The sequence below is a fragment of the Lutra lutra genome, chromosome 1, assembly GCF_902655055.1.
Source record: "Lutra lutra chromosome 1, mLutLut1.2, whole genome shotgun sequence".
NCBI classification, from domain to species: Eukaryota; Metazoa; Chordata; class Mammalia; order Carnivora; family Mustelidae; genus Lutra; species Lutra lutra.
Genome location: NC_062278.1, coordinates 201,039,079 through 201,066,669, shown reverse-complemented (window position 1 = coordinate 201,066,669; position 27,591 = coordinate 201,039,079). Strand labels below are relative to the sequence as shown.

The 27,591-nt window shown below is 51.0% G+C and overlaps 1 protein-coding gene across 1 annotated transcript in view; it reads left to right on the top strand.

The window, feature by feature from the left end:
* CACNA1D (calcium voltage-gated channel subunit alpha1 D) overlaps nt 1-27,591 on the top strand; it is a 299,526-nt gene that overhangs the window by 230,875 nt on the left and 41,060 nt on the right. The window contains 10 exon segments of the mRNA XM_047691769.1: nt 1,310-1,369; nt 4,058-4,164; nt 5,566-5,653; nt 6,509-6,616; nt 6,704-6,756; nt 8,168-8,314; nt 9,803-10,004; nt 11,996-12,154; nt 13,482-13,592; nt 21,642-21,725. Coding sequence (XP_047547725.1) covers nt 1,310-1,369; nt 4,058-4,164; nt 5,566-5,653; nt 6,509-6,616; nt 6,704-6,756; nt 8,168-8,314; nt 9,803-10,004; nt 11,996-12,154; nt 13,482-13,592; nt 21,642-21,725 — 1,119 coding nt within the window.

Sequence of the window (27,591 nt, the reverse complement as noted above, 5' to 3'; positions counted from 1 at the left end):
ACAGTTGGCCTTTGCAGGGGGGGCCCTGCATTTACCGTGGTGGAGCTATTAAGGACTCCCCTGGGTTGGAGCCCAGACTCATATCACAGGCCCCCGGGCTCTCAGCTAGCACTCCGCAGATCCCACTCGTTGAGGATGGAGGTTCCTGGCTGCGCGGCTTGAGCTGCTGCTGCCTGACCCTTCCCCGGCATCCTCCTCTGTTACCTGAAGGAAGTTGGTCTGGGTTGGGGGGGGGGTCTCTCCACAGTCCCTCTGGCTCTGATCTCTTCAGTGTTCTTGAAGCTGGAGGGCACGGCTGTGAAGAAGAGCAACAGCCAGGATGGCAGCCAAGATGGCCTCTGCAAATGGCAGCATCTTGGCTGCCATATTTTCGGCAAAATGTTGCCTATGAGTAGCCTTTGTCGAGCAGTCAGACTCTGGCCAATGCCCCCCTCATCCTCCCTCCCCTGCCCTCCCCTGTGGCTCTGAGAAGAACCAGGGACCCCAGAAGGGTTTCCTGAGCAGGACTCAGTTGGAGAGTAGATGATATTTTCAGGAAATCTGATGTGACTTGTAAGCTGGACTGATAATTCAAAGGCCAGGTCAGTCTTTTCTTTGCTTGGGCCCAGCTGGGTAAAAACCAAGCAAAAACCCATTGCCAGGAGAGGGTGGTGTTAGATATGGAGCAGAGGCCAAGAGTTGTACTTTCCAAGTTACTCGGGATGTAAAAGCACGAGTTTACTTTTAAAGTCAAACTCTTCACTGAGGACTTTCCCAGCCCTGAACCCCAGGGAAGGAAGAGCATTGACTCCCTGATGACATGGCCTGGAATCGGAAGGGGCATGTGGAAGCTTCTGCCCCCCCGGATGCCACTTGCACCTTCATTTACATTTCCCCACCAACCTGAAGCTTAGCTAGATGACAGCCTGTTCCATTCGGCCAAAAAGGCAGTGAAAAATCCAACATCACGTATAACACTCAAGGTTACCTGGTGTCGCCAGTCGGCCGGGGCCATGCCCTGATGAGCAAAGGTTGTGTTAATAAAGCACTTGTAGAAATGGGCCTCTGTCTATCCATGACCCGAGACAGGCAAGCGAGTCTGCATGCGTGGTTAGAGGAGGTGAGTGTCGCCTCGTGCTCTTCTCTGATCACAGAGCTGACCCGTAACTGGCCAGGAGGGGCTGCCCCTGTCCTCCCCCACCACCCCAGCAGCGGATCTGTCTCAGGGGACGGGGGTCTGCCTGCATGTGGGGGTTCTGCCCGGGGGCGCGCGGCTGTCCCCGCTTGTCTGGATGCCTGTGTCTCATGCCCGCCATGTTGTACCTTGCAGATACTGGGTTACTTTGACTATGCGTTTACAGCCATCTTTACCGTTGAAATCCTGTTAAAGGTAATGGCTCTTTCCTTGATCCTCACCTGCCCCAAAGCAGCCGTAGCAATAATAGTTGCAATTCTTTGTTTACCTTCCAGATGCTAGGTTACGCAGATTATGTCTTCACTGGCACTTTTGCCTTTGAGATCGTTCTGAAGGTAACAGGTTCCACAGCCACGTGTCTCAGGGGCCCGCTCCTGTGGGACACGTGGCAGAGAAGCGTGAAGTGCTTTTGACTATTTTTATTTTTTGCCTTCTGTGATCAAGCTACACTTTTTTTTTTAAACTAAAGAATTTTACCCCCCCCCCCCGTAACCATTCAACTTGTTTTTGCTGTTTCTTTTTAACCTTTCAATGCATGTAGGACCTATTTTGGCTTCATCATAGTGACTGGAAATTATTTTGCTGCTTTTTAAATATATCCTCTGAAACTTGTTGTCTGATGACAGATACATCAGTCTGTGTGAACCTTCTTCCACCTTTCCTGACCTCAGAGTCAGAGGAGAAGCATTTATCCTACGAAGGGAGGAATGTATCTCTCTTCGTTTCTTGGACTGAATTGTTTTCAGTGGCCTGAAATAGTAACACACTATTTTCTTGCAATGGTATTTGCAAGATAACCCGGGTCTTTTTGTGTTAAGACATTTTATATCTGTTTTAATGGATGGGCTTACATTTATGCAAAGAAAAGGAGCGCCCTTTGGACGGGGTACCCTAAATGTACCGCCCATGCATGAGCTCAGAGTTGCCATTGCCGCATGTGGTTTGTGGACTGAGTGTGACGGCCCCCGAGGTCTGGAGACCCGCAACAGACAGCCGAGAACCCCCCTGACTTGCTAAGCGGTGTGGGTCACTGCTGTACCAGGACAGTGTGACCCGTGACAACTGTCAGAGCAGTCATCTCAGAGTGGGGAGACAAGTGGGGAGATTTTCATCACAATTGTCTTTAAACCATTTTGAGTTTTTATGTGTGCATCATGGGGAAAAAAATGTATTTTGTGTTAGACTCCTGTGGAACTTGGGCTCTTTACAAAACCTTTTATAAAATGAAACCTTGCTGAACTTTGCCAGGGAATGGGGAACTTAGAGTTCCTTTATTTTGGTGGTGGTGTTTAATGAAAACAACCGCACAAAACTGACCAAACTCTATTTAAACCTTTGTTTAAAAAAATCTAAAAATTCACATTCTCTTTTCTGCCTTTAAACCAGGGACTGTGGTTAACCGTTCTCTCCTCAGTGAGAACCTTCACAGTTTAGGAACTCTAATGGCATCCCCACAATGAGGAGCACAGACATATGCATGCCCAGGGCTCATGGGTCAAGGAGACTCACCCTGCCTCTACTTGATCCCGAGCTGCCCTTTTTTCTTTTCTTTTCTTTCTTTTTTTTTTTTTTTTTTTGTAATTTGCCTTCTCGTCAAACTGAATGGGGGACATGTTCCCCTTCGTCCGTTAGCAGGGTTCTTTGAGGTTTTATTTTACTTCTCACATTTTTTTAGTGATTAGATGGATGTAGTTATTCTTGGGCTTGGGGGCAAATGAAATACGGAATTATTTAAAATAAATTTAAAACAACTCCTGCTTTTAAATCTCTGGATATTTGCCTCCGTGACTTCAGTCTTCCAAGTTAATCTTCATTTTAAGGACGTGTTAGAGGGTGGAAAACAAGCTTCAACCCAGAAGGATTCAGAGAACGCAGACTCGCCGAGAAGCATCTCGCGTCAGAAGCGGTAGTTCCTGCTGGCCGCGGGAATGCTGGGGAGGCTCCGTGACGATTCTGTTGAATCGTATGAAATTGCCATTTTTGTCGGTCAAGAACCACGGCGTGCTGACAATTTCATATGGTTCAGTGTAATATTTTTCCCGACTCTGGCCCTCTATCCCGGACTCACCCGAGCCTTCTCCGCCATTTCTTTCTTTCTTTCTTTCTTTTTTTTAATTCGCAGTGAACTTGGTGTACTTTTGCTGTTTTTACTCTGGGAATTTCCTCTCTAAAGTCCTTTTGCATTGTGGGTAGGCCCCTGTCTGGAGCCCCCGTGGTGCGGGCTCTAGGTGCATGTGGCGTGGGACTCCAGGGCAGGGGCGACTGCCCAGGGAAGAGGCCTGTGCCGGCTTCCGGGCCACCCCTTGCATGTGCTGGAGTCCCTGGACCTGGCGGTGCCATCTAAACTGGGTGTCTCACTGAGGACCACCCACTGGCAGCAGGCAGGGGCCTCCCGGTAAAACAGTGCAAGTCTCTGAACAGAGAGTCTGGGGGCTCCGGGCTCTTGTGCTTCTGCTAGCCCCACTAGGAAGGCATGCTGGGGTGACAGAGGCTGTCCTGGGCCTCATGGGCCAGAGCCAGCATGTTGTGGGGAGGCCGAGTTATCTGGGCAGTGATGATGATGTCCTAATGAGCGGGGCCACGCACACGCTTCTGGGAGGCTCTTTGGACCCGCCCATGTTGGATTCCCACACGCAGCTTGTCATCGCTGCCACGGAGTCAGACTGCTCTCTTCTTTTGAAACCCATCTGAAATTGGCCGCCCCTTTACCATTTTTGAACAATACTCTGTTGCTCAGCTCTGTTGGTTGACATTTCTGGCTTCCTAGTGCATGCTTGTTACTAAAGTCCTACTTTCCTCAAGGTTTTGTAAAGAGCCCAGGTTTCTTTTCTTCTGGGAGAAAAAAAATATTTATCTGTAAATCACTCATGGTTCTGTTTATAGATGGCGACGTTTGGAGCTTTCCTCCACAAAGGGGCTTTCTGCAGGAACTATTTCAATCTGCTGGATATGCTGGTCGTCGGGGTGTCCCTGGTATCATTCGGGATCCAGTAAGTACTCTGGGGTGGGTGCGGGAGTGGGGGCACAAGACTCTGGGGCAGGATGGTTAATGTGAGGAATTTTAACGTTATTCCTAAAGGCTAGGCATCACTTTAACAATTACCTTCAGTTACCCAGGAAACTGTGATTTGTGTGCACGCTGGAAAGCGTTGGGACAGCTCATCCTTTCTCCTGTTTCTCCTCTCCATGCCCCCTGCCAGGTGGGGCTTATTACTCTCTGGGATCCTGGCTTTCAACAGTGAAGTCTCGACTGGGAGAGAAGGAAGCCAGGTTCTAGCTCGAGTTCGTCTAGGACTTCGATTCTTGGGTCCTAGATTCTCAGAGTGGGGAGGGGGCCTTGGGGACCCTTTTAGCTTGGCTCCTGAAGGTTTCCCTCGATCTCCAAGACCCCTTCCTCTTGGCTTCTACAATTTTCAGCTAGGAGGGGGCAGAGGCTATAAGTTAGGGCCCTAGGGATGCCCCAGTGGCAGGCTGTCTGCCTCCTCTACCTGGGGGGTCCTGGGCAGAGGCTCCAGGGGTCGCCAGGTGCTGGCCTCAGTACCCCATATGAGAACATGTGTTCACCTAAAACCTCTGAGCTCAAGTTCATGGGGAGGCTGCATCCCCCTCAGAAGTGTTAGTCCTCACCTCCCACCACTGCCCAGAGGGAAGGAGCCAGGAGTTGCAGGTGGAGGGGACATTCTCACAGCACCTTTGCAGCCCCCTAAATTCCCAGGTGTGCCTGCCCTCTCCCCCTGCAGCCCTTGCTGCTGCCTCCTGAACACGTGTTCTGGCCACCTGCGGGGCCCGGTCATCTGCATTTTTCGGCCTAGGGCTTCCTAACTCTGCTCCCTCTGCCTGGAGCCCCTTCCCCCTTAGTCTAGCTAACCTGCCCCTCCCCCCAGGGTGCCACCTCCCAGGCTCCCCCAGGATGTGCCCTCCTAGCAGCATGTCCCACATCCCCTCCATTGTCCGTTCCCCCAAGCAGGTGATGACTGCATCTCTCCCACCCGACAGTGAACTCCTCAGAGGCTGGAGAAGCCCCACATGGAGCAGGTCTCCCAACTGAGAAAGCAAACCCCACCAACCAAAATTGCAGCCTAAAAGCCAAGTACTACCTAGTGTTTACATGGAGTGAAAAGAACAAAGTGATTTCCTAACTCGTGCCTCTGCTGGGTCCCCGAGTCAGGGCCTCTGGGAGCGCCCCTGGGCTTGGCTCAGGAAGTGCTTTGGAGTGTGGACAGGACAGAGAAAGACCCGTGTGCATGCATGCACGTGTGTGTATATGTCACGGCGAGAGGTGAGCTCCGCTCCACACGGGCAGTGGTCCTGCAGTGAAAACCACCTGAAATAACTTCAGAGCATCTCATCTGACTGTAAAACACGGCCTTTGGTCTGTGCTCTTTCCTCAGATCCAGCGCCATCTCCGTCGTGAAGATACTGAGGGTTTTAAGGGTCCTGCGGCCGCTCAGGGCGATCAACAGAGCAAAAGGACTTAAGGTCTGGGTTTCTGCCCTCTGGGCTGGGGCTACTTTGGTTGGGGCCAGAGCTGGACTGAGGCTTGATGGGTTTTTACCTGGTTGTATATCTAGAAAGGACATCTCTGACCAGCGACACTGCCTCCGGCAAGTGCTGAAAGTATTTTACAAATGACTTTCTTTATCTTTGTATATTTATTTTCCTTAATATGATTGCTGTTTATCACTTTTAAAAATTGTTAGTAATGTTTTCTTGGGTTTATTTTGGTCTTTGAATCTATCCTCATGCACGTCATATAAAAGGTCTGAGGTTTTGCATTTTCTTGAGTCCGTTTATGGGGGGCTCGGGTCCTTGTGGACCTGTGTGCCTGGTAGTGCTAGACCCCATAGCATTTCTTCAGACTGAATCACTTTGTTTATTTATTTATTTTTTTTTTAAAGATTTTACTTATTTGGTAGAGAGAGACACAGTGAGAGAGGGACCACAAGCAAGGGGAGTGGGAGAGGGAGAAGCAGGCTTCTCGCTGAGCAGGGAGCCCGACACAGAGCTCAATCCCAGGACCCTGGGATCATGACCTGAGCCAAAGGCAGACGCTTAACGACGGAGCCACCCAGGCACCCCCAGACTGAACCCGTTTGGAGAAGACCAGGGAGGCAGGTGGTCTCAGGGGTACTTCTCCTGGGTGGCCACGATGCCTCAGGGGTAACTCCTCACAGATACCAGCGGGAAAAACGAGTGCAAGAGAACCCAGGGTTGGAAAATCATATAAAAATGCACATGAACCTGGAAAATCTTGGCCAGCGTGAGATTAGCCCGAGGCTGAAAGCACAGAGCGGGTAACCCTCCTCTGCCTTCCCCCGGCCTCTCTCTCCCCAGCATGTGGTCCAGTGCGTCTTCGTGGCCATCCGGACCATCGGCAACATCATGATCGTCACTACCCTTCTCCAGTTCATGTTCGCCTGCATCGGGGTCCAGTTGTTCAAGGTATGGGGAATGTGCCTTCTGGCAGGAAGCCCAGCTGATTTCTCGGCGGGGAGCCTGCGTCTCACTGCCTGTCTCTTGTATATGCAGGGGAAGTTCTATCGCTGTACAGATGAAGCCAAAAGTAACCCTGAAGAGTGCAGGTGAGTGTCCTGAACGCCAGAGTGGGCAATGAGGAAGAACAGAAAGTTTCAAGAATCCCTTTGTGCTAACATTTCAGAAATTTTCATCATGGACTGCAAGAGAGGCTTGTGTGCTCAGCTCATGGCTGGAGAGTTGGGTGTGGCGGGGGGGTTATTAAGGTGACATTCACATGTCATAAAAGTAATCATTTTAAACAGTCCAATTCAGTGGCATTTCGCACAATCACACTGTGGTACAAGTGTGACCTCAGTCTAGTTCTAAACCTTCATCACCCCCAAAAGGGTGGATAAATGGCTTTTGATGTTTGCCATGGAGTCTCTAAGTGGGGGGATGCGCACCAAACCTAAAATAGCAAGTAAGAAATGCCCCCAGAGAGCCCCTCCCTCCAGTTGTATGGGCCATTCTTCCCCAAACCAGAACTCGAAGGTCAACTCCCTGGCGTTCAGGAGCTGGCTCTCCCCTTCTGACAGGTTCTCCCAGCTACCTTTCACCCCTCGCTCCCGGCTCCCATATCTTGGGCATGTTTTTCTTCACAAGAGTGGACAGAGGAGGGACTAGGTGGGAAACACCTGTGTCTCTTATCCCAGGATGTCCAGAAGAACATGAAGACAGACACAAAACCACTGCCCAGAGCTGTAAGACCGTGGAGTAGTCCATATTTCCCCATCCTTTGGGGATGGCACTCCTGAGGTCTGGGTGCACTTGCTGGGGCAAGGCTGCTCACACTTCTTGTATGCGTTTGGGGTTTCTGTCCATCAGAAGGTGCAGTCAGAGTGTGCCGGCTGCACATGACTGGTTGTGCACCCCCAGGACCACCATCCGCACAGGCGGGGACAGGGGGAACACCTCTTGCCTCTGAGCGGCATGGCGGCAGGCAGAAGACCCCTTCTCTTGTCTCGCTGAGTCTCTGCTTCCCCATCTGTGACATAAAGACATGGGTTTCTTTCCAGAAATGAAACTCAAGGACAGATATTGTGTACCAGAAATCATAGAATTATTTTAGAGAGAAAACTGGGACTATTGTTAGTACAAAGTGAAGAAATTTGAGGACAACCAAAATGCAGTTAAGAGGATACCTGAGCTTGTTTCCCAGAGCTTCCAGAATGCTCCATCCTGGAGCTTCTGATCATTCAGTGCATGCTCAGAGCCCTTGCATATGAGAGGTGTTTATCATTTGGTAGGTTTCATGTGTTATCAGGCATATGCTGGCTGGCCGCCTCGTTTTTCTGGGGGTGCTCATTAAACTGGTAGGTACTCAATGATTATTGGAACCTTAGAGTAGAAGAAATGCACAGCAGGAGGAAGACAAAGTCACATGGTGCTCAGCTGTGGGGCCGGGACATGGGCTGGGGGCAACTGTGACTGATCGTATGTCAAGCCAGGATGACCCACACTTCTTTTCCTCTCTAGGGGGCTTTTCATCCTCTACAAGGATGGGGATGTTGATAACCCTGTGGTCCGTGAGAGGATCTGGCAAAATAGTGATTTCAACTTCGACAACGTCCTTTCTGCTATGATGGCGCTGTTCACGGTCTCCACATTCGAGGGCTGGCCTGCGTGAGTATAGAGAACCTCCTGAGAGTGTCCCAAGCCATCCATCCATCCATCCGTCCATCCATTCATCCATCCATCCATTCCATCATTCATTCCGAGTTCTAACGTGGGCCAGCCACGGATGGCTGCCAACATGCTATTTCTGACCCGCTCGCTCACTCGCTCATTCATAAGAAGTGTGTTTGGTACTGGCCCCGTGAACTGTGCTGTGTCAGGCACCGTGGAAGAAGCAGTTGTCTGGACATGCTCCTCCTTTCAAGGTCCAAACCTAGTCAGAGTCTCAAGCAGTTGACCAGGCAGGAGGATCTATTGAATCAGAGATGTGCAGAATAGGCTTCTGAAGAATGGCTAGGATTTTGATGAGTAAAGCTTAAAAGAAAAAAAAAATCCAGCAAGAAGGGAAAAGCTAGAATACGAAAAGAAAGTCTCTTGCGCCTTTGTTACTCTGCTCTGATCCCCATGTCCGCTCCGGCTTCCGCCACCTGAACGTACGTATGTACATGGAGTCCGGATGCCAGGTTGCCACACCCAGAGGAATGGCAGAAGGTGGACAGGCTGGTTCTCGGGGCTGGTGGAACTCTCTGATGCATGGGAGAGTTGGAGTTACTGACAAGAGAATCCTGTGCAATGCAAGGACTGTTGGGTGGGGTTTGTTCATGAGGGAATTAATGGGTCTGGGAGCAGAGACACAGGAGTGAGCCCCTTCCTGCTGGCGTAGGCACCGGCTGCAGTCGGGTTTTCAGCAGTGTGCCTTAATCAGGGTGGAAGCTGAGGGGAGACCATGGACCTAGGCCTTGGTGCTCAAAGCGGCTGGGCTCGTCTCCTGACTCTGCCCCTGAGGTGTGTGACTTTGGTCACGTAGATCCCTCTCTGAGCTTCCGTATGACAGGGACAACTGTAGTATCTGCCTTTCTAGCTGGATGGGAAAGTGGCTGGCACAGGGTGCCTCGGGGTGCGTGGCTTGGCAGTGCGGAGTCTACATCCATGTGGGGGTGAATTTAACTTGGGGTGTTACAGTATCCCCCCCCCCACCCTCTTGAGAGTTCTGTTTGGTATATATTTAATTTCTGGGTCTATTTCAGTTTGGGTTCCTCTCTTAGTTCTTTGGAAATCCCGGGTTGCTTGCTTATTCTCTTCGTTGGCATACGTACAGTTTTCAGTTCCACTAATGTCTTAGACATGCTGTCCCTCCTCTGTCCTGCCAGGAGAAAGGAGCACTATTGAATCGCCATGAAATCTTGTGTTTTTCAGCCCTCAGAACATCAATCAGCAAGTGTATCTCAGGTGTTCCCTCCTCTGGGTGCCCGGCCAGCTGGGCTTAATGCCAGTCGAGGAGGGTGCCTCGGAGACCTGTGTGCATCCGGGGGCTGGGGTGGGCTCTTGGGGAAGGGTCGGACAGGCAAGGCCCACGGAGGGGGTCAGAAGAGGCACACGGTTTGGCCGCTTGGGCTGAGTGGGGGGCAGGGCTCAGCGGGTCCTTCTGTTCCCCAGGTTGCTGTATAAAGCCATCGACTCGAACGGAGAGAATGTCGGCCCCGTCTACAACTACCGCGTGGAGATCTCCATCTTCTTCATCATCTACATCATCATCGTGGCTTTCTTCATGATGAACATCTTTGTGGGCTTCGTCATCGTCACATTTCAGGAGCAGGGAGAGAAAGAGTATAAGAACTGTGAGCTGGACAAAAATCAGGTTAAAGTCACACACTGTTTGGGCTTCTGTCCCTTGAGCAAGAGAGAAGCGGCTTGTCTTTGGCCAGCTTCCTCCATGCCCAGAGAAGGGCGTGCGCCTACTCTCTGTCCTGGGGCTCAGATCCTATTCACAGCACCCTCTCAGCCGATTTGAGTCCTTGCTGGGAAGAGTGAGTTTTCCAGATACAGACCAGACCCTGTCATTGTGAAATCTACCGGACCCTGCAGATGAGAAATCCGAGAACGCTTAGGCCACCTTCTGCGGGTGTATCCCATTAGTGATAGCTCAGAATCAGGAAGTACCTACTGCCCCTCCCACAGTCCTACAGGGGATCGTGTCTGATCTCCTCAACCTCAGCACTACTGACATTTTAGGCCAGATAGTTCTCTGTTGTGGTTTTCTAGGATGTTTAGTAGAATCCCTTACCCCCTACCCCCTCAATTTCAGTAACAACCCACCAACCCAGGTTTTGACAACTGAAGGACCTCTCCAGACATTGCCCAATGTCCCCTGCTTGAGAACCATTGACTCAGGAAGAAATAACCTATCCCACTGCAGGAAGAGTTACTAACATTAAACGTGGGCCCAAGATTATACTGGGGTCACTCTCGTTATCTGCTGTCTTGTTCGAACCAGTCTAACAGCAGCAGGGCCTTTGGCTCTGATTGCATGAAGATGTGAGGGGGGTCAGGAGAACTGCTCGTCTCTGGGCTTGCTTCCCTCTCTCTCGATTGAGGGCACCCCAGAGTTACTGTTAGAGGTCCCTTCCAGCCTTAAAAGATGGAGAGTCTGCTCTGGGACTTCCCCCAGGCCCTGGTTCGGTAGTACCTCTGTTTGATGATGACATGAGGAGTGGGGATCATCTGCCAGCCCAGGCTTCCTGTGGGGAAGTGGCTGTGGTGAGGCGGTGAGGCAGTCTTGAGCTACAGCTGTGCCCACTGGGGCGGTAAGGACAGGGCCAGCTGGGTTCGTAGGAAGGGGTTGCTTTTATTTGTCAGGGCACCCCTTCAGATCCCATCAGGGATGGTCAGCGGGAAGCCTGGCTCGGCTCTCCATCAGCCACCCTCCCCCTACTTCCCAGCCCCTGGAAGAATCTGAGGACAAGGTCCAGGCCAGCCAAAGAACAGAGCCAGAGCTGGACCTCTTGAGGTCCAGAACAGGTTCGAACTGGGGGTTCCTGGACACAGTATGTGAGGTCACAGCAGGGCTAGATCCTGGACAGAGGGAGGCTGTCTAAAGACAGAAGCCAGGATCAAAGCAGGCGACCGGGAGTAGGTCTGGGTCCAGGAGCAAGTGAGGCCATTGGCTGAGCTGAAGGAGCTGGAGGCTCCCGCTGGCCTGCAAAGGGCGGAACAGCCTCAGCCCCAGACTGAGTGGGAAGGACATTGCTCTGGCCATCATTGCTACCACAAGTTCCAGAGTCTCAGAAGGTCCCAGGGAGACACACAGCTGGTTCACCATTAGACACGTGTGGTTACTACAGTCTGGCTCCCAAGACGTGTGTCTTGTGGATCGAGTCTTGGGGAGTGAGCCCAGCCCCTTGGGCTCTGGAGGGGTTTTTGTGCCTCTTGTTGGCTGGCTTCCTTTCCTCGAGGTGGCCCTGGGCAGAACTGCAGGCACAATACAATGCTGGTATAGAGGAAAGGCAGGGGAGAGGCCGGAGTCAGACCTCACTCCTCTGCTTCTGCCTGCAGGGCCTCAGGCAAGACACTTCCCAGTCTGGACATCTGTTTTAATAAGGAAAATGGAGGCACACCGGGTGCTCCTCTTACCCACCCCCGAGGTTGCTGTGAGGAACCGAGGAGGTGCTGAGCTAGGGGCCTGCGGCCAGTGACACAGGGTGGTGCCCGCGGGGGGTGCTGTCATGGTTCTCCCCGGTCCACAGTCCCTCGCGATGGGAGTGCGTCCCCCCTCGCCGAGCAGCTGAGACCGGCGTCCTCCTCCCGTGGATGTGCTCAGGACCCCTCCTTGCTCTTTTCTGCCCGTTGCAGCGTCAGTGTGTCGAATACGCCTTGAAGGCACGTCCCTTGCGGAGATACATCCCCAAAAACCCCTACCAGTACAAGTTCTGGTACGTGGTGAACTCCTCGCCTTTCGAATACATGATGTTTGTCCTCATCATGCTCAACACACTCTGCTTGGCCATGCAGGTAAAAATGGGGACAGCCGCGGGGGTCACGTCTGGGCCTTCTGCGCAGCCCCCTGCCCCCAGTTCTGAGGGCCGAGTGCCGCCCCCTCACATGAGAGTGGGTTTGATTTTCTGATGAGTCTGGGCTGTAGTCTGGCCAGAGCCCCCTTCTGGCTAACGGTTCTCACGGTAGGCATTTAAGATGGCTCTTTTGTTTTAAGAGACTGTCTGTACCGCACGACCATAGGTGACATTCCGGTGGAGCCCGAGTCTGGCATTCAATTCTATCAGCACTTCCTGTGGGCCCCTGAAGCCAGGGAGCATTTAAGGACTAAAGCTGGGTCTGTGTGGAGTAGGGCAGAAAGGCGTGGCAATCCTGCCTTTACTCCTTATCAGCTGGGCCATCTTGGCAAGGCAGTTTAAGTCCCCTGAGCCTTGCTTTCTTCACTGACAAAATGGGAAATCTCTCATACCTAGTCTGAGGCCAGGTTTGCGCTGGATGACTCACCCCAGGCACTTGGCGCTGGGTCCAACCCAGAGTGAACACCCAGTGTTGAAAAACAAAACATAAGCCATGTCCCTGTCTGCAGGGAGCTCTTAGAATGGTTAGGATGGTGGTGGAGAATCTTCCAGCTCGTGGAGAAGAGTTTAGCCTGTATTATAGCTATCTCTCGGCACCCTGGGGCCAAGGGATGTGACTCCTTTCAGTTGGCCAATTTGATATTAACAGTGAGCATTTCCAGCAGTTATGCTGTGAAGTTGATACTGCCCTAGGACAGAAGCAAAGGCCAAGGTCCAGATCCACTTCCTGCACTGACTTTAAGAACTTAAGTAAATCAAACCAGCTCCCAGTGCTGTCTGGAAAATGGATCTAAAAGCCACCAGAGATACATTCTCTGGCATGTTTTTCAAATTAAGTCTTTATGAATGAGCAGGAGAAAGTATGAGGTCAAGATGTTACTGCCTTCTGTTGAACAAAGTGGACCTAAATGGCATCAGATTTATCCCCAACCAAATCCTGTCTTTCGTCAAAGGCATTTGGGTGGGTTCTGCCTTGTGCGTGGGTCAAGGCCCTGAACAGAACCCCTGCTGGGAGGAAGGGTGGGAATCCCTTCATCCTGAGCAGAGGAAATGGATGTCTTTCCCTTTCATCTTCCAATCATCCTCATTCGTCAAGGCCCCCCTGTGCTTTGTGGTGAGTTGACCATGTGCCGTTGGAACCAGTGGAGGTTGCCTCCATGTCCAAGCAGAGGGTGGATGCCTGCAGGCAGCAGGGGGCTGGGGAGCCTCCTTTCATGAGGCCGGCTGGGCCAGGCCCCTGAGAACCATGCCTCTGCCTTCGCCCACAGCACTACGAGCAGTCCAAGATGTTCAACGACGCCATGGACATCCTGAACATGGTCTTCACGGGGGTGTTCACCGTCGAGATGGTCTTGAAAGTCATCGCATTTAAACCTAAGGTGAGTCTCTGAACCCACTTCTCAAAGGCTGTTGCCGAATCACCCCAGGGAAGCACAGGCTTCCTGTTCGTCTTGTGTTACTGAGGGACGCTGAACTGTTCTGGCCAATAACTAGGTTATCACCTGAGAACGTTCAAATCTGATTAGAGCATCTGAGTACATATGGGAAAACAAAACTACAGAGTAAAACCTCATGAAAAGAATTCTGAGAAAAAGAAGGGGGGCTCAGAATTGGGAATTTGTAGAATGGAGATGGGCTTGAAGCGGGTTTTCTGTCTCTAGAAGAGCTCATTATGCTGTCTCAGGGAAACTGGCCTCGGTGCTCGAGCACTAGAGAAACTGCTTTAACAGAACCCATCAGAAAGAATTCAGCCTCGATTTGACTCTTAGGTTTCCAGGAGAAAGACCTTGGTTCTATTTGTCCTTGGTCTACAGCTTCTTTTTCACCCTTTATGGAAAGTTCTACCGGTTGGAGAGCTCTTACCGTTTATTTGACTTAGAGAAATGTCACTTGAGTTTAAGACAAAACAAGACATGAAATTGTTAAACGCTGTTGGACTAATCAGCATATCGTGTCGCTTTCCGGAGGGAACAGACCCTGCCCCAGGGCTGGCAGAACGGTGCCGAAGAGTGCATCCAGCTCTGGATCCAAACCCATACTCCCCACTTGCTGATGCGAGTGGGTTCCTTCATGGCTCTGTGCTGCGTTTTCCTCCCCTGTAAAACGAGGACACTACCAGCCCTGTTTCACAAGGCGGGTGGGAGGGGTGAGGAATCACTATCTGTGCCATGCTTAGAAGAGTGCCACCACGCAGTGACATGCTGCGGACACGTCTGTACTGTTACTGTGACCGCCACCATCATCATCATCAAGTCTCGATGTCCCCTTGTTCTAAAACTGTAGACGGAGCAGCAAACCTGGGCTGAGCTGGGGGACATTGGACCCTTGGCTTCTTTGCTAGCAAAGCTCCCAAACTCTCAGTTTGTATAAGTGACAGAATCTGGGGACCCGGTTGTTGGTTCATCTATAAGGCATTTTGGGCCTAAAACGCTGGTTTTACTGAGAGTCGGATTATGAGAGGATGGTTTCGCATACTCTGAATTTCCTTGGAATTCTAACCCGAAGCTGTTCCTTTCTTTAATTTGAATTAATTTTTATGCAATCTCTATCAGATCTTTGTGGACCAAAAAGAAAGGACACTTGTAAGTGATCACTTGGGGTGATTGAAGTGGGGTCAAATTTGGCACCTTATGCATGGCCAGATGTTAACTTACTGTGACTTGTCCATATCTACATACATAAACATCTCCTCCTTTTCCAAATCCATCTTAATTTCCTTTTGAGATTTTTGGTTTGCTTCCCTGTCTCCTTTACTTCTCTGAACTATCTTTGTCTGGATTGATGAAAAAGGTTGTCCAGTAAGAACATTAAAAGGACTTGAGAGAGACAACACGGAACCCACCCACGGAACGTTTCCAGATCCTCTTGCCGTGTCTTCCCTTGCCTGGTGGTTAAGCTCCGAAATATTTCAGAGCTTGCTCTGGGTGAAGAGAAGGCACACTTGCCCATGGCATGTGTGCGTGAGAGTGCGTGTGTGTCCGTGTGCGAACGTGCACCCCCTAGCAGGCCAGTGCACCCAAGGGCTCGTGTTCCCTTCTGCACAGTAAACCGCTGCTATCAGACCGGGGAGGAGGGTTTGCTGGCATGTGATCAGACTGGTGATATCAGGAGGGAAATGAGTAGCTAATTTTTAATCAGTACTGATTAATCAGAGTTTTAAAATGAGTGATTTCCGCTAGAAATTGTGCTGCTTTGTTGTTTTGCCCAGCAAGATATTTCCATAACATGAAACAGCAAACAGCAGTAGGAGCATCTCTGTGCATGAGGTCTCTGCATTCACCAAAGCCAGGATAGGCAGATTTTATGTTGAGGAGGGGGAGAGAATCCGTTCACCAAGAAACCAAGCCCTTCTTAAAATGCTTCCCGACGTGTCCTTGTTTTCTCTTCTGGGTTGACAAAGCAAGCCCAGGGGAGTAGGGTTTCACCAAGAAGCTGGTGAGAACCCTCCTCTCTCATCAGCAGTCAGACTGAGGAGCAAAGTTGTAGAGGCTGCCAAGGGGAGACTCTTCCAGGAGATGGCCGCATGGAAACCCTAGCCCATGGGTCTCATCTCAGGAAAGCCTTTGGCTCTGTGAGGAGTCTGTTTAGGGCCCCTTGGGACAGTGTTATCCACAGTGAGGGGCTCACCAGCATCTGTCAGGAGAGATGGGTTGCAGCTGTTCTGGCATTCAGATACAGAAAGCCAAGTTGGAAAAAATTCTTCCTGATGGAGAATAAGGCACTGTGAGGAGGATGGGCTAAAAGAAGTCAGGAAACCTGACCATGGGGACTTCTGTATTCAAGGACCCACCAGAGACATGGAGCCTCCCAAGAGCACACACCTTGAGGGAGAAGTCATTGGTGGACTCGGCAGGTCAGGTCATCCTGCCTCCATAAGCAGGGAGGGCTGAGGTGGAGAGGCACAGGCAGGAAGCCCAGAGCTGGGGAGCTGGCTGCCCCCTGCATGGGAAGAGCTGTTCTGAGCATAGATTCTAGGTAAGAGTACGAGGAGGCCACTGAGTGAATTCTCTCTGCTCCCCAAGGGAAAACCCACCATCTGACATTGACCTTGTACACTCTGGATTGTGCTTTTGACTTGGAGGTAACTGTGTCATCCTAGGCTTTTAAAAGGGAGGTCCTAATTGAAGTAAGATAAGCCCACTTTCCTGGCCTTTCCCTCTGGTACTCCCAGGGGAAGCCATTGGACTTCTCCAATGAATTCTCTTGCTCCAAGGAGGGAAACTGAAGAAGAAGGGCCTTCTCAAAAATACTGGCTCTTGCAGGAATAAAGAGCACTCCCATTTTGCTAAGACTCCCTCTTCCTCTTTGTCCATCTATCTTTGTCTAGCATGTACCCAAGGCCAGGTTAGCTGCCTTGGCTGTGGGCTTTTCCCCAAATAGCCACACTTTGTTCCCAGATCTGCATTTTGATCTTGGTTCTAACTTCAAAGATGGCTAATTTATATTCCTGACCACCTGGGCTTGGGAGAAGTCAAGGGTAGTTGGGTTTGGAGGAAGAGGAGAGTATTCCAGCGCCCTTCTTCTCCTCCAGTGCAGAGTTGCTGCACAGTGGACACTGGCATTGGTGCCACCAGCCTCCTGGGATGGCATTCCCTGTCCCAGGGCCCCTGGTAGGAATACGGGCTCTTGACAGAGTATTAACAATCTTTTTGGAGGATACCCTCCATTTCCTAGAAAGAACATTTAGTAGTCTTTACAGTTTGTCTGTGACCACATCTATTTTAAGTGACTCATTTTAATGCCAAATAATACTTGAGACCGAATATTCTTCTCCTTAGCTAGAACGTTGCTCCAGACCTTGTGGGCTCAGCCCGTGCCTTTGATGTCACAATTTCTCGGGGTGCTGTCCTGGTCCCCTTCTCCCCTGGTAAATGCCTACAGGCCCAGAGCTTCGCCAGCCATCCCTGTCATCCAGACCTCTCCTGCCCTTCCTTTCCCTGGACTGCTGAATCTCCCCTCTCCCCTTCCCACACTCAGACCCTCTCTGCTCATCTAACACAACAAAACTCTGGTACAGCCACCTGTTGCCTGAGGGAAAAAAACAAAAAGAAACAAATGAGAAAACAGCAATAACAACAAAACATGAGAATTTTCTTAGTCTCATGTTCAAAGTCCTCTACCAAACCTTGGCCCATTTGAACCTCTGCCTTGTTTCTTAGTTGCTTCCCTGCTAATTCCTTCTATGCTCCCCACTCCCAGCTGTTAACAAGCCAAACCTTTCCATGGCACGTGCTTCTGTATCTGGAAGCTCCTTTTTTGCCTTGCTATTGCCTGAGGCCCATCTAAAATGCGGCATCCTCTGTGACATCCTCCCCACCAGCTCAGCCAAAGTCTGTTCTTCCCTTCCCCTGTGTGTCCACTAGAGGCTTGCTGGGTGATGTCTTCATCAGTACTTCTCTGGATCTCCCTGTTAACAGCTGAGTGGCTGCTTGAGGTCACAGGCTGGTTCTCCTGTGTCCCACACAATGCCTGCTCCATGCTGGCCACTCAGTAAGGATGGGTGGGATGAAGAAAGGCGTAAATGGATGAGACTGTAAGGCAGCCTCCTAGCATGAGATGATACGTAGCATATTTTCTGTCACAGGACATTTGATCAGAGTAGAGTGGCCAAACGCGAATGCTTTCCTATAAGCCCCCACTTGACCTCTGGAAAGTCTTGTGCTAGTTAGAAAGCAGTCAGTTATGGTGTCTCCTGAAATCTGGTTCTGTGGGCCATCTCTTGAGTCCAGCACTGCCCAAACAGTCCCAGGCAGAAATTTCTGAGTGATCTGGCTGCCATGGTAAATCAAAAAAGTGGGTGATTTGTGTGGGCTCCTTCAGATCTGCAGATGAAAGAGACTCCAGGAAGCAAAAGAACCCAGACTTGGGCTGCTTCTCTGGCTTCTGTTCTGCACACATCACCCCGACGCATGGGCCACCCCTGTGTGCTATAGCCCAGCTGGGGTTCCAGTTCTGCTCCCAGGAGCCCACTGTCAGGAGTGACATGGACACTGACAGACTATCAGAGTTCTTGGAAATCTTGTAAGTTCCTGGCCTTAATGGCTACATGAGTCTGCTTTATGATTTAAAATTTCCAAGTCAGACATATTTCTGAAAAATGAAGATTATTGTGTGTAGCAGACTTGCTTGGTGTTTCCAAGCCAGTAGGACGGGACAAAAAATAAAAGCTGACTCTGGCTGGTGCTAGGGACTGCTGATTCCGCTTGAGGGCCCTAGCCTGGGCATTCAGTAGCAGGAGATTCTATCATTTTTGGCCAAGAGGAGAGGGCATAGGGATGGGTGCTCTGTGAGAAGCCTTTGTCTCGTCTTCTGGTTACCCAGGCACTGTGGTGGCTTTGGTGGGAAAGGGGCGGGGGACTGAGTTGTGCTCATTCGACAGTGATTTGATTACATAGGAGGCTACTAAACAGAATCAGATGTGGGGAGAAAGAGAGCCTGGCATTTTCTGCCTCTGTTGGCCCCGTGGCACAGCCACCTTATCTGAGCCCGTGATTCCAGCCCCCTGCATCAGCCTGAGCCCGCCATTGCCTGGATTAGGGGTATGTTCCTTCAGTACAGGAGTCCTCTAGGACTGGGGCACAACTTGCGAGTGTGAGGGATCTTCTGAAGAGAGTTGACAAGATTGTCAAAAATGTTCCAGGACCCCAAATGAGAAGCCTCTCTTGATTTCATATGTACCACAGTGGACCAGGATGGGCCAGCTGGAGGATAGTGTGTAGGCCAATGGGAATGATTCTGTGGTAAATCCTGATAATTCTGGAAAAGCAGGGAGGAGCTGTTCAGGACTAAAGTCCAAAGCAGGTGCACGGGGGGCATCCTTGGCCTTGGGGGAACAGCCTACTATAGTGGGAGGAGCAGCACGTGGGGGTACAGCTGTAGGCAGGGGCTGGTCCTATGCCTGGACCGGAGAGGAGGAGAAACTTGGAGTCTTCAGCTGCTCTGCATACCCCTGAGGTCTGATTGTTACAGGTGCCTAGCTGTCTCAGTGAGGCATTAGCCCTTCTCTAGGGGAGATGGGAACTATTGCCATGCTCTCCTTTGGAGATGCTGTTAAACCCAGGAAGGGAGGGACAGCCTCTGGCCCTCAGAGTAGCCTATGGCAAGGCTGCTGGTCAAATGCCTGTTTGTTACCTACTCACACAATGTAAATAAGGGACCCTGCCACCCCCACTACTGTGCTCAGCACTTGACCCAACTGACTTTTGTATTAGGAGGCCTTCTCTGTGAAGGAAGCAGTGTACTCCTTTGGGTCCAGGCACAAGCTCTTTGTGTCCTGGCTGGCCAGCATGACCAGCACGCTCAGTGGCACTAGGCTAGCCCTCAGAGTGCTGGCCTTGCCCCAGTCTGCCAGCCAGGAATCACGAAGCATTGGGAAGAAAAGCTAGAAAGTGCAAAACGTAGTATTCATCAAGATTTGTCCCATTAGGCTTGTGTACACAGGTCGGCAGGGTTGGTACAGGCAGTCTGCCTTTGTTTACTTGTTGGACGTCTGAGATGAGGCGTCTGGGAGGATGGCGGTCAGCGAGACAATGTGTGACAGAAGAGGGGAGAAGTGAGGAGTGGGTGAGAGGTCATGGCAGGTTGGGTGCGAAAATCTTACATTATTTAAGATGAAATTTTTTAAAGTCCAAACCATCAATTAGTGTCACAGCTCTCCCATAATTGTATCTGGAGTGATCAACAGGAACTAGAACAAACAGCCCTCCTCCAGTTATTAGGAGTGCACCCTTTCTATGGTGTCATCAAAGGCTGGGGCTCCACAGTGGCTTTCTTGGGGCCTGCATGTGATCACAAGTTCATGGGACCTGACACTTCAAAGTACCTTCTGTTCTGGGTTTCTTCATCCTCACTAAGTGTACCCAGTTGTAACCATGCTTGGCCCCTTTTTATAGATTTCAGACCTGGATATTTTTTTAAAATTTCCAAAACATGTTCCAACTTTTTCAAAAGACCATTGATTTTCAGACAGAGTTGTTGACCTTACAACCAGAAGCCTCTATGTGTAGTGCCCACCCTCACACTTCTGACCAAGGGTTTCTAGGGGGTGTCAGGAGACAGCAGGCATGAATTTAGCACCTACTGTGCTGAGCCTACAAGAGAGCATATGTAAAATGTATGCCACATAGATATACACGGATTTATAAGTCATGATCATAGGGACGTCTTGCCTCCATGCTTGTTGCAAGATAGAATGATCTGAATGATGGTAGGATGCTAGGTCATTGGAAGAAAGAGGCATTGCAGTGTGTGGAGCAATGGGCTCAAGGCTCTGGAGGTAGATAGTGGGGCTAGTGGAGGAGGAGACGGAAGAGTCAGCATGGTAGTTATCCTCAGAGGGCTTTCAGGGGGTTAAACCTACAAAGACCCTAAATTCCGTGATGAGGACATATGAGAAGCAGAGCAGGGGGCAGGAGGATCTGAAAAGGTCCCTTCAAGGAGCTGGCATTTGGTCTGACCTTGAAGGAGGAAGTGGATTTGGGGAAACCGAGTGGGCGTGGGGAGGTGGGGATTGCCTGGCAGCAGGTGAAGGGGAAGGAACCTGCTGGTGGTTCTGAGAGATGACAAGGAGTCATGCTAGCCTGGAGGGTGGAAAAGGAAGGGAGGAGAGCTGGAGTACAAGGATTCTCTCAAGGCCAGTGGGAGCCTTAGCGCATCAACACCATTGACTATTTTCCTTTTTAAGACCTGTGTGGGCTTCCCGCACAGTCCCCTTCCCCGCATACCAGAATGAACCCCACCCCATCCCCACCCCACAGCTCTGAGCCCTGAACTGCGTGCCTCAATGTGCCCCTGTCCCAGGGAGGCCAAGGGCTCTGTGAAGACAGAGCACACCTTTCATCATCCTTGCACTGGTGAGGAGCAGGAGGTACTGGTTTGGTGTAAGAGCACAGAAAGAATGTGCAAAATGCCCAGCCACAGTGCACTGTAATTGGGAGAAGAGAGAAACTGTGGAAGGAGCAGGGGGAGGGCCTGCTGACCCTTCTGTGTAAGGGTAGTCAACTTAGAAGGGTCGCACACCCTCCTCTGAGGGTTTGAAGTTGCCCTTAGGCCCTAAACCCAAGGGCAAGAGCAGGTTTTTCAGAGGGCTCTCTGCCCTGCTAAACTGCTTGGTCTAGGGCCCCGGGTCTGCGCGGCACAGGCGCGCGTGTGCTCGTGCGCATGCGTGCGCTCTGCCTGCGTGTGCGTGCGTGCGTGCGTCCTGCGTGCCTGCGTGTGCGTGGGTGCGCGCCTTCTCTCACACATGCCGGTGCCCCCCAGCCTGTGTCCCTTCCCGCCAGCGGCTGGTACCCGTGGCCTCCCTTTGGCCCTCCCACCCCACCTGGTTGCCATGGGTACGGCGGGGCCTCCGCTATGTCCCCGTGGGACCCGTGTGGCGTTTTCGTTCCTACGTGCTCATCAACGTCTGCCCCCCTGCCTGCTCTGTCCAGGGGTATTTTAGTGACGCCTGGAACACGTTTGACTCCCTCATCGTAATCGGCAGCATAATAGACGTGGCCCTCAGCGAAGCCGACGTGAGTATGCGCCCGCCGTGGCCGCCCGCCTCGTGTCCTCTCTCTTGTCTGCACATTCCGCTCCCCACCCCGCCCCGCACTGGCATCACCTGGACAAGTCACAGGCCCCAACCTCACTCGATCTAAAACCAGGCATTTCCTCCCGAGAGCTGCGGACCGGAGGCTTGTGAGGGTAGAGCTTGACCCCAGGCCTTTGCAGACACAGAGCACCTTCCGGAGGGCCGGCTCAGGCCGCCTTCCCCGAGCGGCTGGTAGGCAGGGCGTGACAGGCGTCTGCACTTGTTTTGATTTGCTGTGTCAGCAGCGGCACCCGAAGGGAAGAGCCTATAACGTCTTTGTTTTAGGGTGATTTTTTTTTTTTTTCACGTAGCCGGGTGGCATAATGCTAGAATGTTCTCTATTTATAACACTGTCCTTTTCTTCTTTTTTCCTGTTGTGCTTCCTCTCCTCTGTGGCTTCTGAATGCTTGCCCTAACAGCACTATTTCACTGATGCATGGAACACTTTTGATGCCTTAATTGTTGTTGGTAGCGTCGTTGATATTGCTATAACTGAAGTGAATGTAAGTAGCAAACTTTGTGTCCTGTGACGTGATTGTTTTTGTTAAGTCTGACGTTCAGGAGCCTAGAAACCTTATCCGTGGGTCTCTCCACACTCCAGAAATTCGGGCACACCTTTGTTTTGGAAAGACGAAGAACGTTTTGTAGCCTCCCTTCCCCTGCCCCATCCCCTGTCCCTGAAAAAGAGTGGAGAGGGAAATTGGGAAATTTAGAGTGACCATTTTGGAACCAAACATGATTTTAGAAAGAAGTTCTTAGGAACCTGTGAAGGGCCAGGAGTGAACTTCCGTGAGCATGTGAACATTATCACTCACTAGTTGGGTGACCCTGGCCGGGCACCTGACTGCTCTGTGCCTCAGTTTATCCAGCTGCCAAATGGAGTTCATAACGTGTGCCCTGGTACCCACGATGGTTCTGGGAAGGCACAGGGGGAAGCTTCACAGCCACTCCATGAACACGTGGCTGCTGCCGCTGCTGTCCTCATCTTTATTGCGTGTACCTCCGAGTCTGACTAGTGACACTAGGGAGTACCCCGTGTCCTGGCTCCTTGAACGATGGTGATCTCATGGACCAGGGGAAGGAGGCCTGAGTGCGTATGAGGAGAGGGTGTCCGTTCTCCTCTGTTGCACTTGATCGAACCCTTTAATAAGGAAACAAGTGCAGTGGCAGTGTGGCAGGTGGAGTGACCCCCCCCAACCTTCCAGAAGCATCCTAAGGACCCTCCTTCAAAATTAAGAGGCTCAGGAAAGGGGAGCACTGCCCCCTGCCAACAGTTCTTGGATCTAACCCAGGCCTGAACCAGAATGGCCTAAGGCAGGCAGAAATGGCTCTGCTCACCTGGTCTGTTCCACTTTGTTAGCAAGTCTTAGTGGGTGTCCTGTGTGTGTGCCCCAGTTGTGTAGAGCCCGTGGCAGGGATGAATGGAGCATGGGGTGGGGCTGCTTTGTGGTGTTGGCTTTCTGCTCCGTGTGGCCAGCCCCGCCCTCCTCCCCCACCCCTGGCTGGGAAGGGACCTCCTTGCTCTGCCTGGCTGACATCTGCAGGATTGTACTGCCCATCCTGGTGTCCAGACAGCCTGTTTCAAATAAGGATGGTGCAGTGTCTCTTTATGCCACTGCTCTGGGGCTAAGCTAAGCCTAAAAACCTGAGAATTCTGGTCCTGGTTCAAAATTGATTTGTTGGATCCAGGCCTCAGTTCCCCCATGGACCAGCTAGGGCAAATGATATCTGCCCTTCCTGCTTCATAGGTATGTCAGGGGGATAAACTGATGCAGTGTTTGTGAAAATACTTGCTACATAACTTAAAGTATTAGGGAGATACCAGGCTATTATCCAAGTGTAGATTTTCCATGTACTAACAAGTGAAGTGGACTGTAAGACCTATCCACAAGAGTGTGATGTATGCCTCACAGCACCCCAGTCCATGCCGTGATAAAGTGGTGTTTTCCTTGACCCCAGGGGCCATATCCCCCAACCCCTGTGAGCCCCGATGTAGGTAAATTCCACTTTATGTGAAATATTCCATAACTCAGTTACAAAATTGTCATTCGTAATGTGTAAATTATGCTTGGTTATAAAACAATCTGTTGCTAATGTCAGAACAGCAGGACCCTAACTGGGCTGTCATGGGCTCTCTCCTGAGTTTATGACCAGACATCTGCCTGCTTAACCATCTCCCGATGTAAAGCAGTTAAAACCTTCATCAAAGTCTACTTATATGAAAATTCTGGCACAGACCCCTGTGTAAGTCAGAGGTGGTCTATAATGGAAATGAAAATAGAATAAACTGTACTTCCAGTAGGTCTCCCTGGAGTGCTCCGTGCTGAATGGGATGTGCAGGCAGTGGGCATAAATGCTGGGTTTCTGGGTACCAGGATGTGGCCGAGCTTTGTTCACTGAGCCAACAAGCCAGCTCTCCAATGCCTCATCTCTCCCTCCCCGTTGGCTGGCAGAGTGTGGCGCTAGTGCCCTCAGGTTGACAGCACGTACCCAGCTTTCTGGCTGCCCCTCCATATGCTGGGGACAGGAGCACACCATGCCCATCCCCTGTGCCCCCGCCTTCCTCAGCAGTGTCTCTCTCAGACGTATCCTTCTTCATGTGTCAGGGGTAGCTTCAGTGGTACAAAAACCCACACTGAACTTTCTAGCATTTGACTTTAGGGTGTCTGCACAAAACGGGCTTTCATTGGGCCCATTTCTAGCACTCAGTCAGACTTTCAAAATCACACGAGTGATCATTCTCATACCATTTTCTAGTCAGTGAGTTTTTCCCTGGTCAGATATAGCCTGAGACAAAAGCTCCCTCGGCTGGTGGCAAACCAGCTGTCCGCCCCAGGCCAGTAGAACCCCTTGGGAGGTCTCAGCAGTTCTGGGCTGGGCCACAGTAGAGCAAATGCTCAAAGCCGCCTTCTCATTTGTTTAGTCTTTTAACACATGTGTCCTGGACATGTACAGTTGGTCAGTTATGAGCACAAAGATAAGAGAGACTGCATGTCCCTAATGTCTGATGGTATAACTGTTAATGGTGGAGCTGTTAATTCTTCTAGCCTCCTCTCCCACACATGCCAGGTTCCCCAGAGGAGCAACATACTTCCTATCCCTGGGCTGGCCTTACCCCCTTCTGGGTCAGCTCAGCTTGAACATCCTTTGTCCATGTTGGCTGTTTTTAGCTGCGATAAGTCATCATTTTTTGCAATATTTAACTTGCTGTGCTCTCTCCCCCAACCTCTGTTGATCTTTCTTTTCTGTTGCCTAATTGATTTTCATGTTGGTTTTATTTTTAGAAAATTGTAGCGGCAAGTATATATAAACATATATACGGTGATGTCGTTGTTAAAGCAAAAGCACTTTAAAGACTGTGTACCTGTTTGTGGTTTCCCCACCTTTGGTTTTCACTGAGTTTCACAGGGTGTGCTGTCTGTGGGTCGTGGTCATCTAAATTGTTTCCCAGCCCCTGGGTCTCAGTCTCCACCTGGGGTCTGGGCCAGGGCCATCTTGGCCAGTCACGTTTGCCAGCATCATCTTCAAAAATAATTGATCTGGCCTGCAAATGAGAAATCTCGCCTGCATTTATACTGTTTGCGAAAACATTTTGGATGGCCCTTTCTGTTGTCCTGCTTGATTTCTTCTTAGCCCCCTCCTGCTGCCCCTGCCCATGTACCTCCCGCATCCCTTGCTCTGACAATGGTTTGATGGCTCTCATGGATTTGCCTTTTCCCATCTGGTCATAACATCATCAAGCTGCTAAAATGTCAGATGATGACTGGCAGGCTCGTCTTTGCTCACCCTTGGATGCCTATTGGTTCCTCGAATGGTAAAATGACCCAGCACCCCACTCTCCCTAACCTGGGCAGTGGCTGTTGCCAGCACTGCGTCCTTTCCCACCCTCATTATTGCTGGAAAGGCCAAATGCTTTTGCAGAAGCCATGACTACCTTGTTCTTACTTACGGAAGAGCATGTGAAAAGTTAGCAAGGAGCTCCCTCCCAGAGACCAGTAATGGTCTCTGACCTGGTGACCGACAGCTGTACTCAGCTTCTGGTTGTTCACTCCTCTTTTCCAGGTGCCAACCCTGTTCTGGGGACCAGGTCACTGATTTCTGGACACAGGCTCAGTATTCCCATATACAAAAGCCCTCCTTCCCAGAAGTGTTATGTGCCAGGTCAGATGTAGCTGGAAGGGGCTCTCCCCCATCCCCACCCCCAAAGAGCTGGTTCTCCAGGATGCCTTGAGTTAACTGGTTTGCTTCCTTTCTGGAGTGGAAAACCACATCATCTAAGCCTTTCTGGGAAGAGAGGGGGATTAATACAGCAAGTGTAGACTGGTGTCCTTGGTTGCACTTGGGAAGCTTGGGGATTGTTTGGCTCCTATATTTGCTGGGGGCTAACCCAAAATCTGCATCTCAAGAGCCTTCCTGAGAACCCTGTGAGAAGGGGCTGAAGGGGACATCAGGTGCACCCCCAAGATCTAAGGAGACTTCTGGACCCAGGCATACAGTTTGGCCTCCTGGGGCTGAGGTCCTTCTCCCTGTGGGGTTCCCAGCTGAAGACAGTGGCCCTCAGGGTCGGAAGGAGCTGCTGAGAGCCTCCAGCCCAAGCCCAGAGATGGCGCTGGAATCCCCTCTACTGAGGACTGACCACTCAGCCCTGCTGACTCTCTTTGGAAAACTACCCGGGGAGTGAACCCTTTCCCACTGTCAGCCTCTGAGGGCATTCTGTCATTCATCCCAGAATCACATAGGGCATCCACTCACCCATGTTCCAACCACAGCCTCCAAAGCCTGCTGTGTTTCCAAGCCTCCTCCATCCTCTGTGGGCAAGATGGAGATGCAGTTAACCCGTTTGCATCATCTGGGTACTGAGCCCTCATCAGAACCAAAAGAACCCACTGCTCAGCTGTAACAGCTCGAGTGGGCTTTTCTAGGGGTTCCCCTCTATATGACTCATCCAGACTAAAAGGAATTTGTTGATGTAAGTGACCATCTGAAGATGAGCCCAGCTTTATCCTGGCTTAGGACTGTAGTTCCCTATTCGAGCAGCACCTTAGAATCACCTGGGAGCTTTTAAAACTACCAACGCTCTGGCATACCCCACTCCAAGGAGATAAGAATCCTTGGCGTGGGAACTGGGCAACAGATTCTGCAAAAGAGCCAGCCACGGGCAGTTGGAATATGCAGCCCAGGGTAAGAGCTGGCCTACCCTTTGCATCTGGCTGGCATCTGTTGTTTGGGCAAAGCCATCTTCAGGGTCCTTCCAACTTGTAAGATATTTTGGCAACTTGCACCGCTCCCCAGTGCTGCCAGCAATACCCTGCCTGCAGCAGTGCTCCCTGCCCAGCATGGCGCCAAGGAAAGAAGGAGTTGTCACAGGCTGCACTGGGGTGCACGTGGCTTGGTGTGCTGTTTGTTCTGTCCTTCCTTTCTGCATGTTGTGCTGACATGTCCCTCCACGAATGCTGTCTCGTTCTCCTCTTCATTTTTTTTCTTAAGAATATCCAGGGTTTCAAATTCATAGTCCAAAATGTGTCATACTTCAAAGGTATCAGTTGGAAAAGAGACGTGCACTTCAAATGTCAGTTTGGCCACCGACTTTCCCACATCATGTGGGAGGGGGAGAGGTCCATCAGACTTGCAATGGAATGGGGAGGACAAACAAGTTGGCTGGGGCTAGATTGTAGCCAGAGAGTGTCTTCCCTGACCAACAGCCCTCTTATCCTTGCAGGTCTAACACACAAGTTACAGATATCTCAACAGTATCAGTGTAGAATGCTCTGTCTTAGGCACACCCTGGCCCCCTTGAGCAGAGGTAG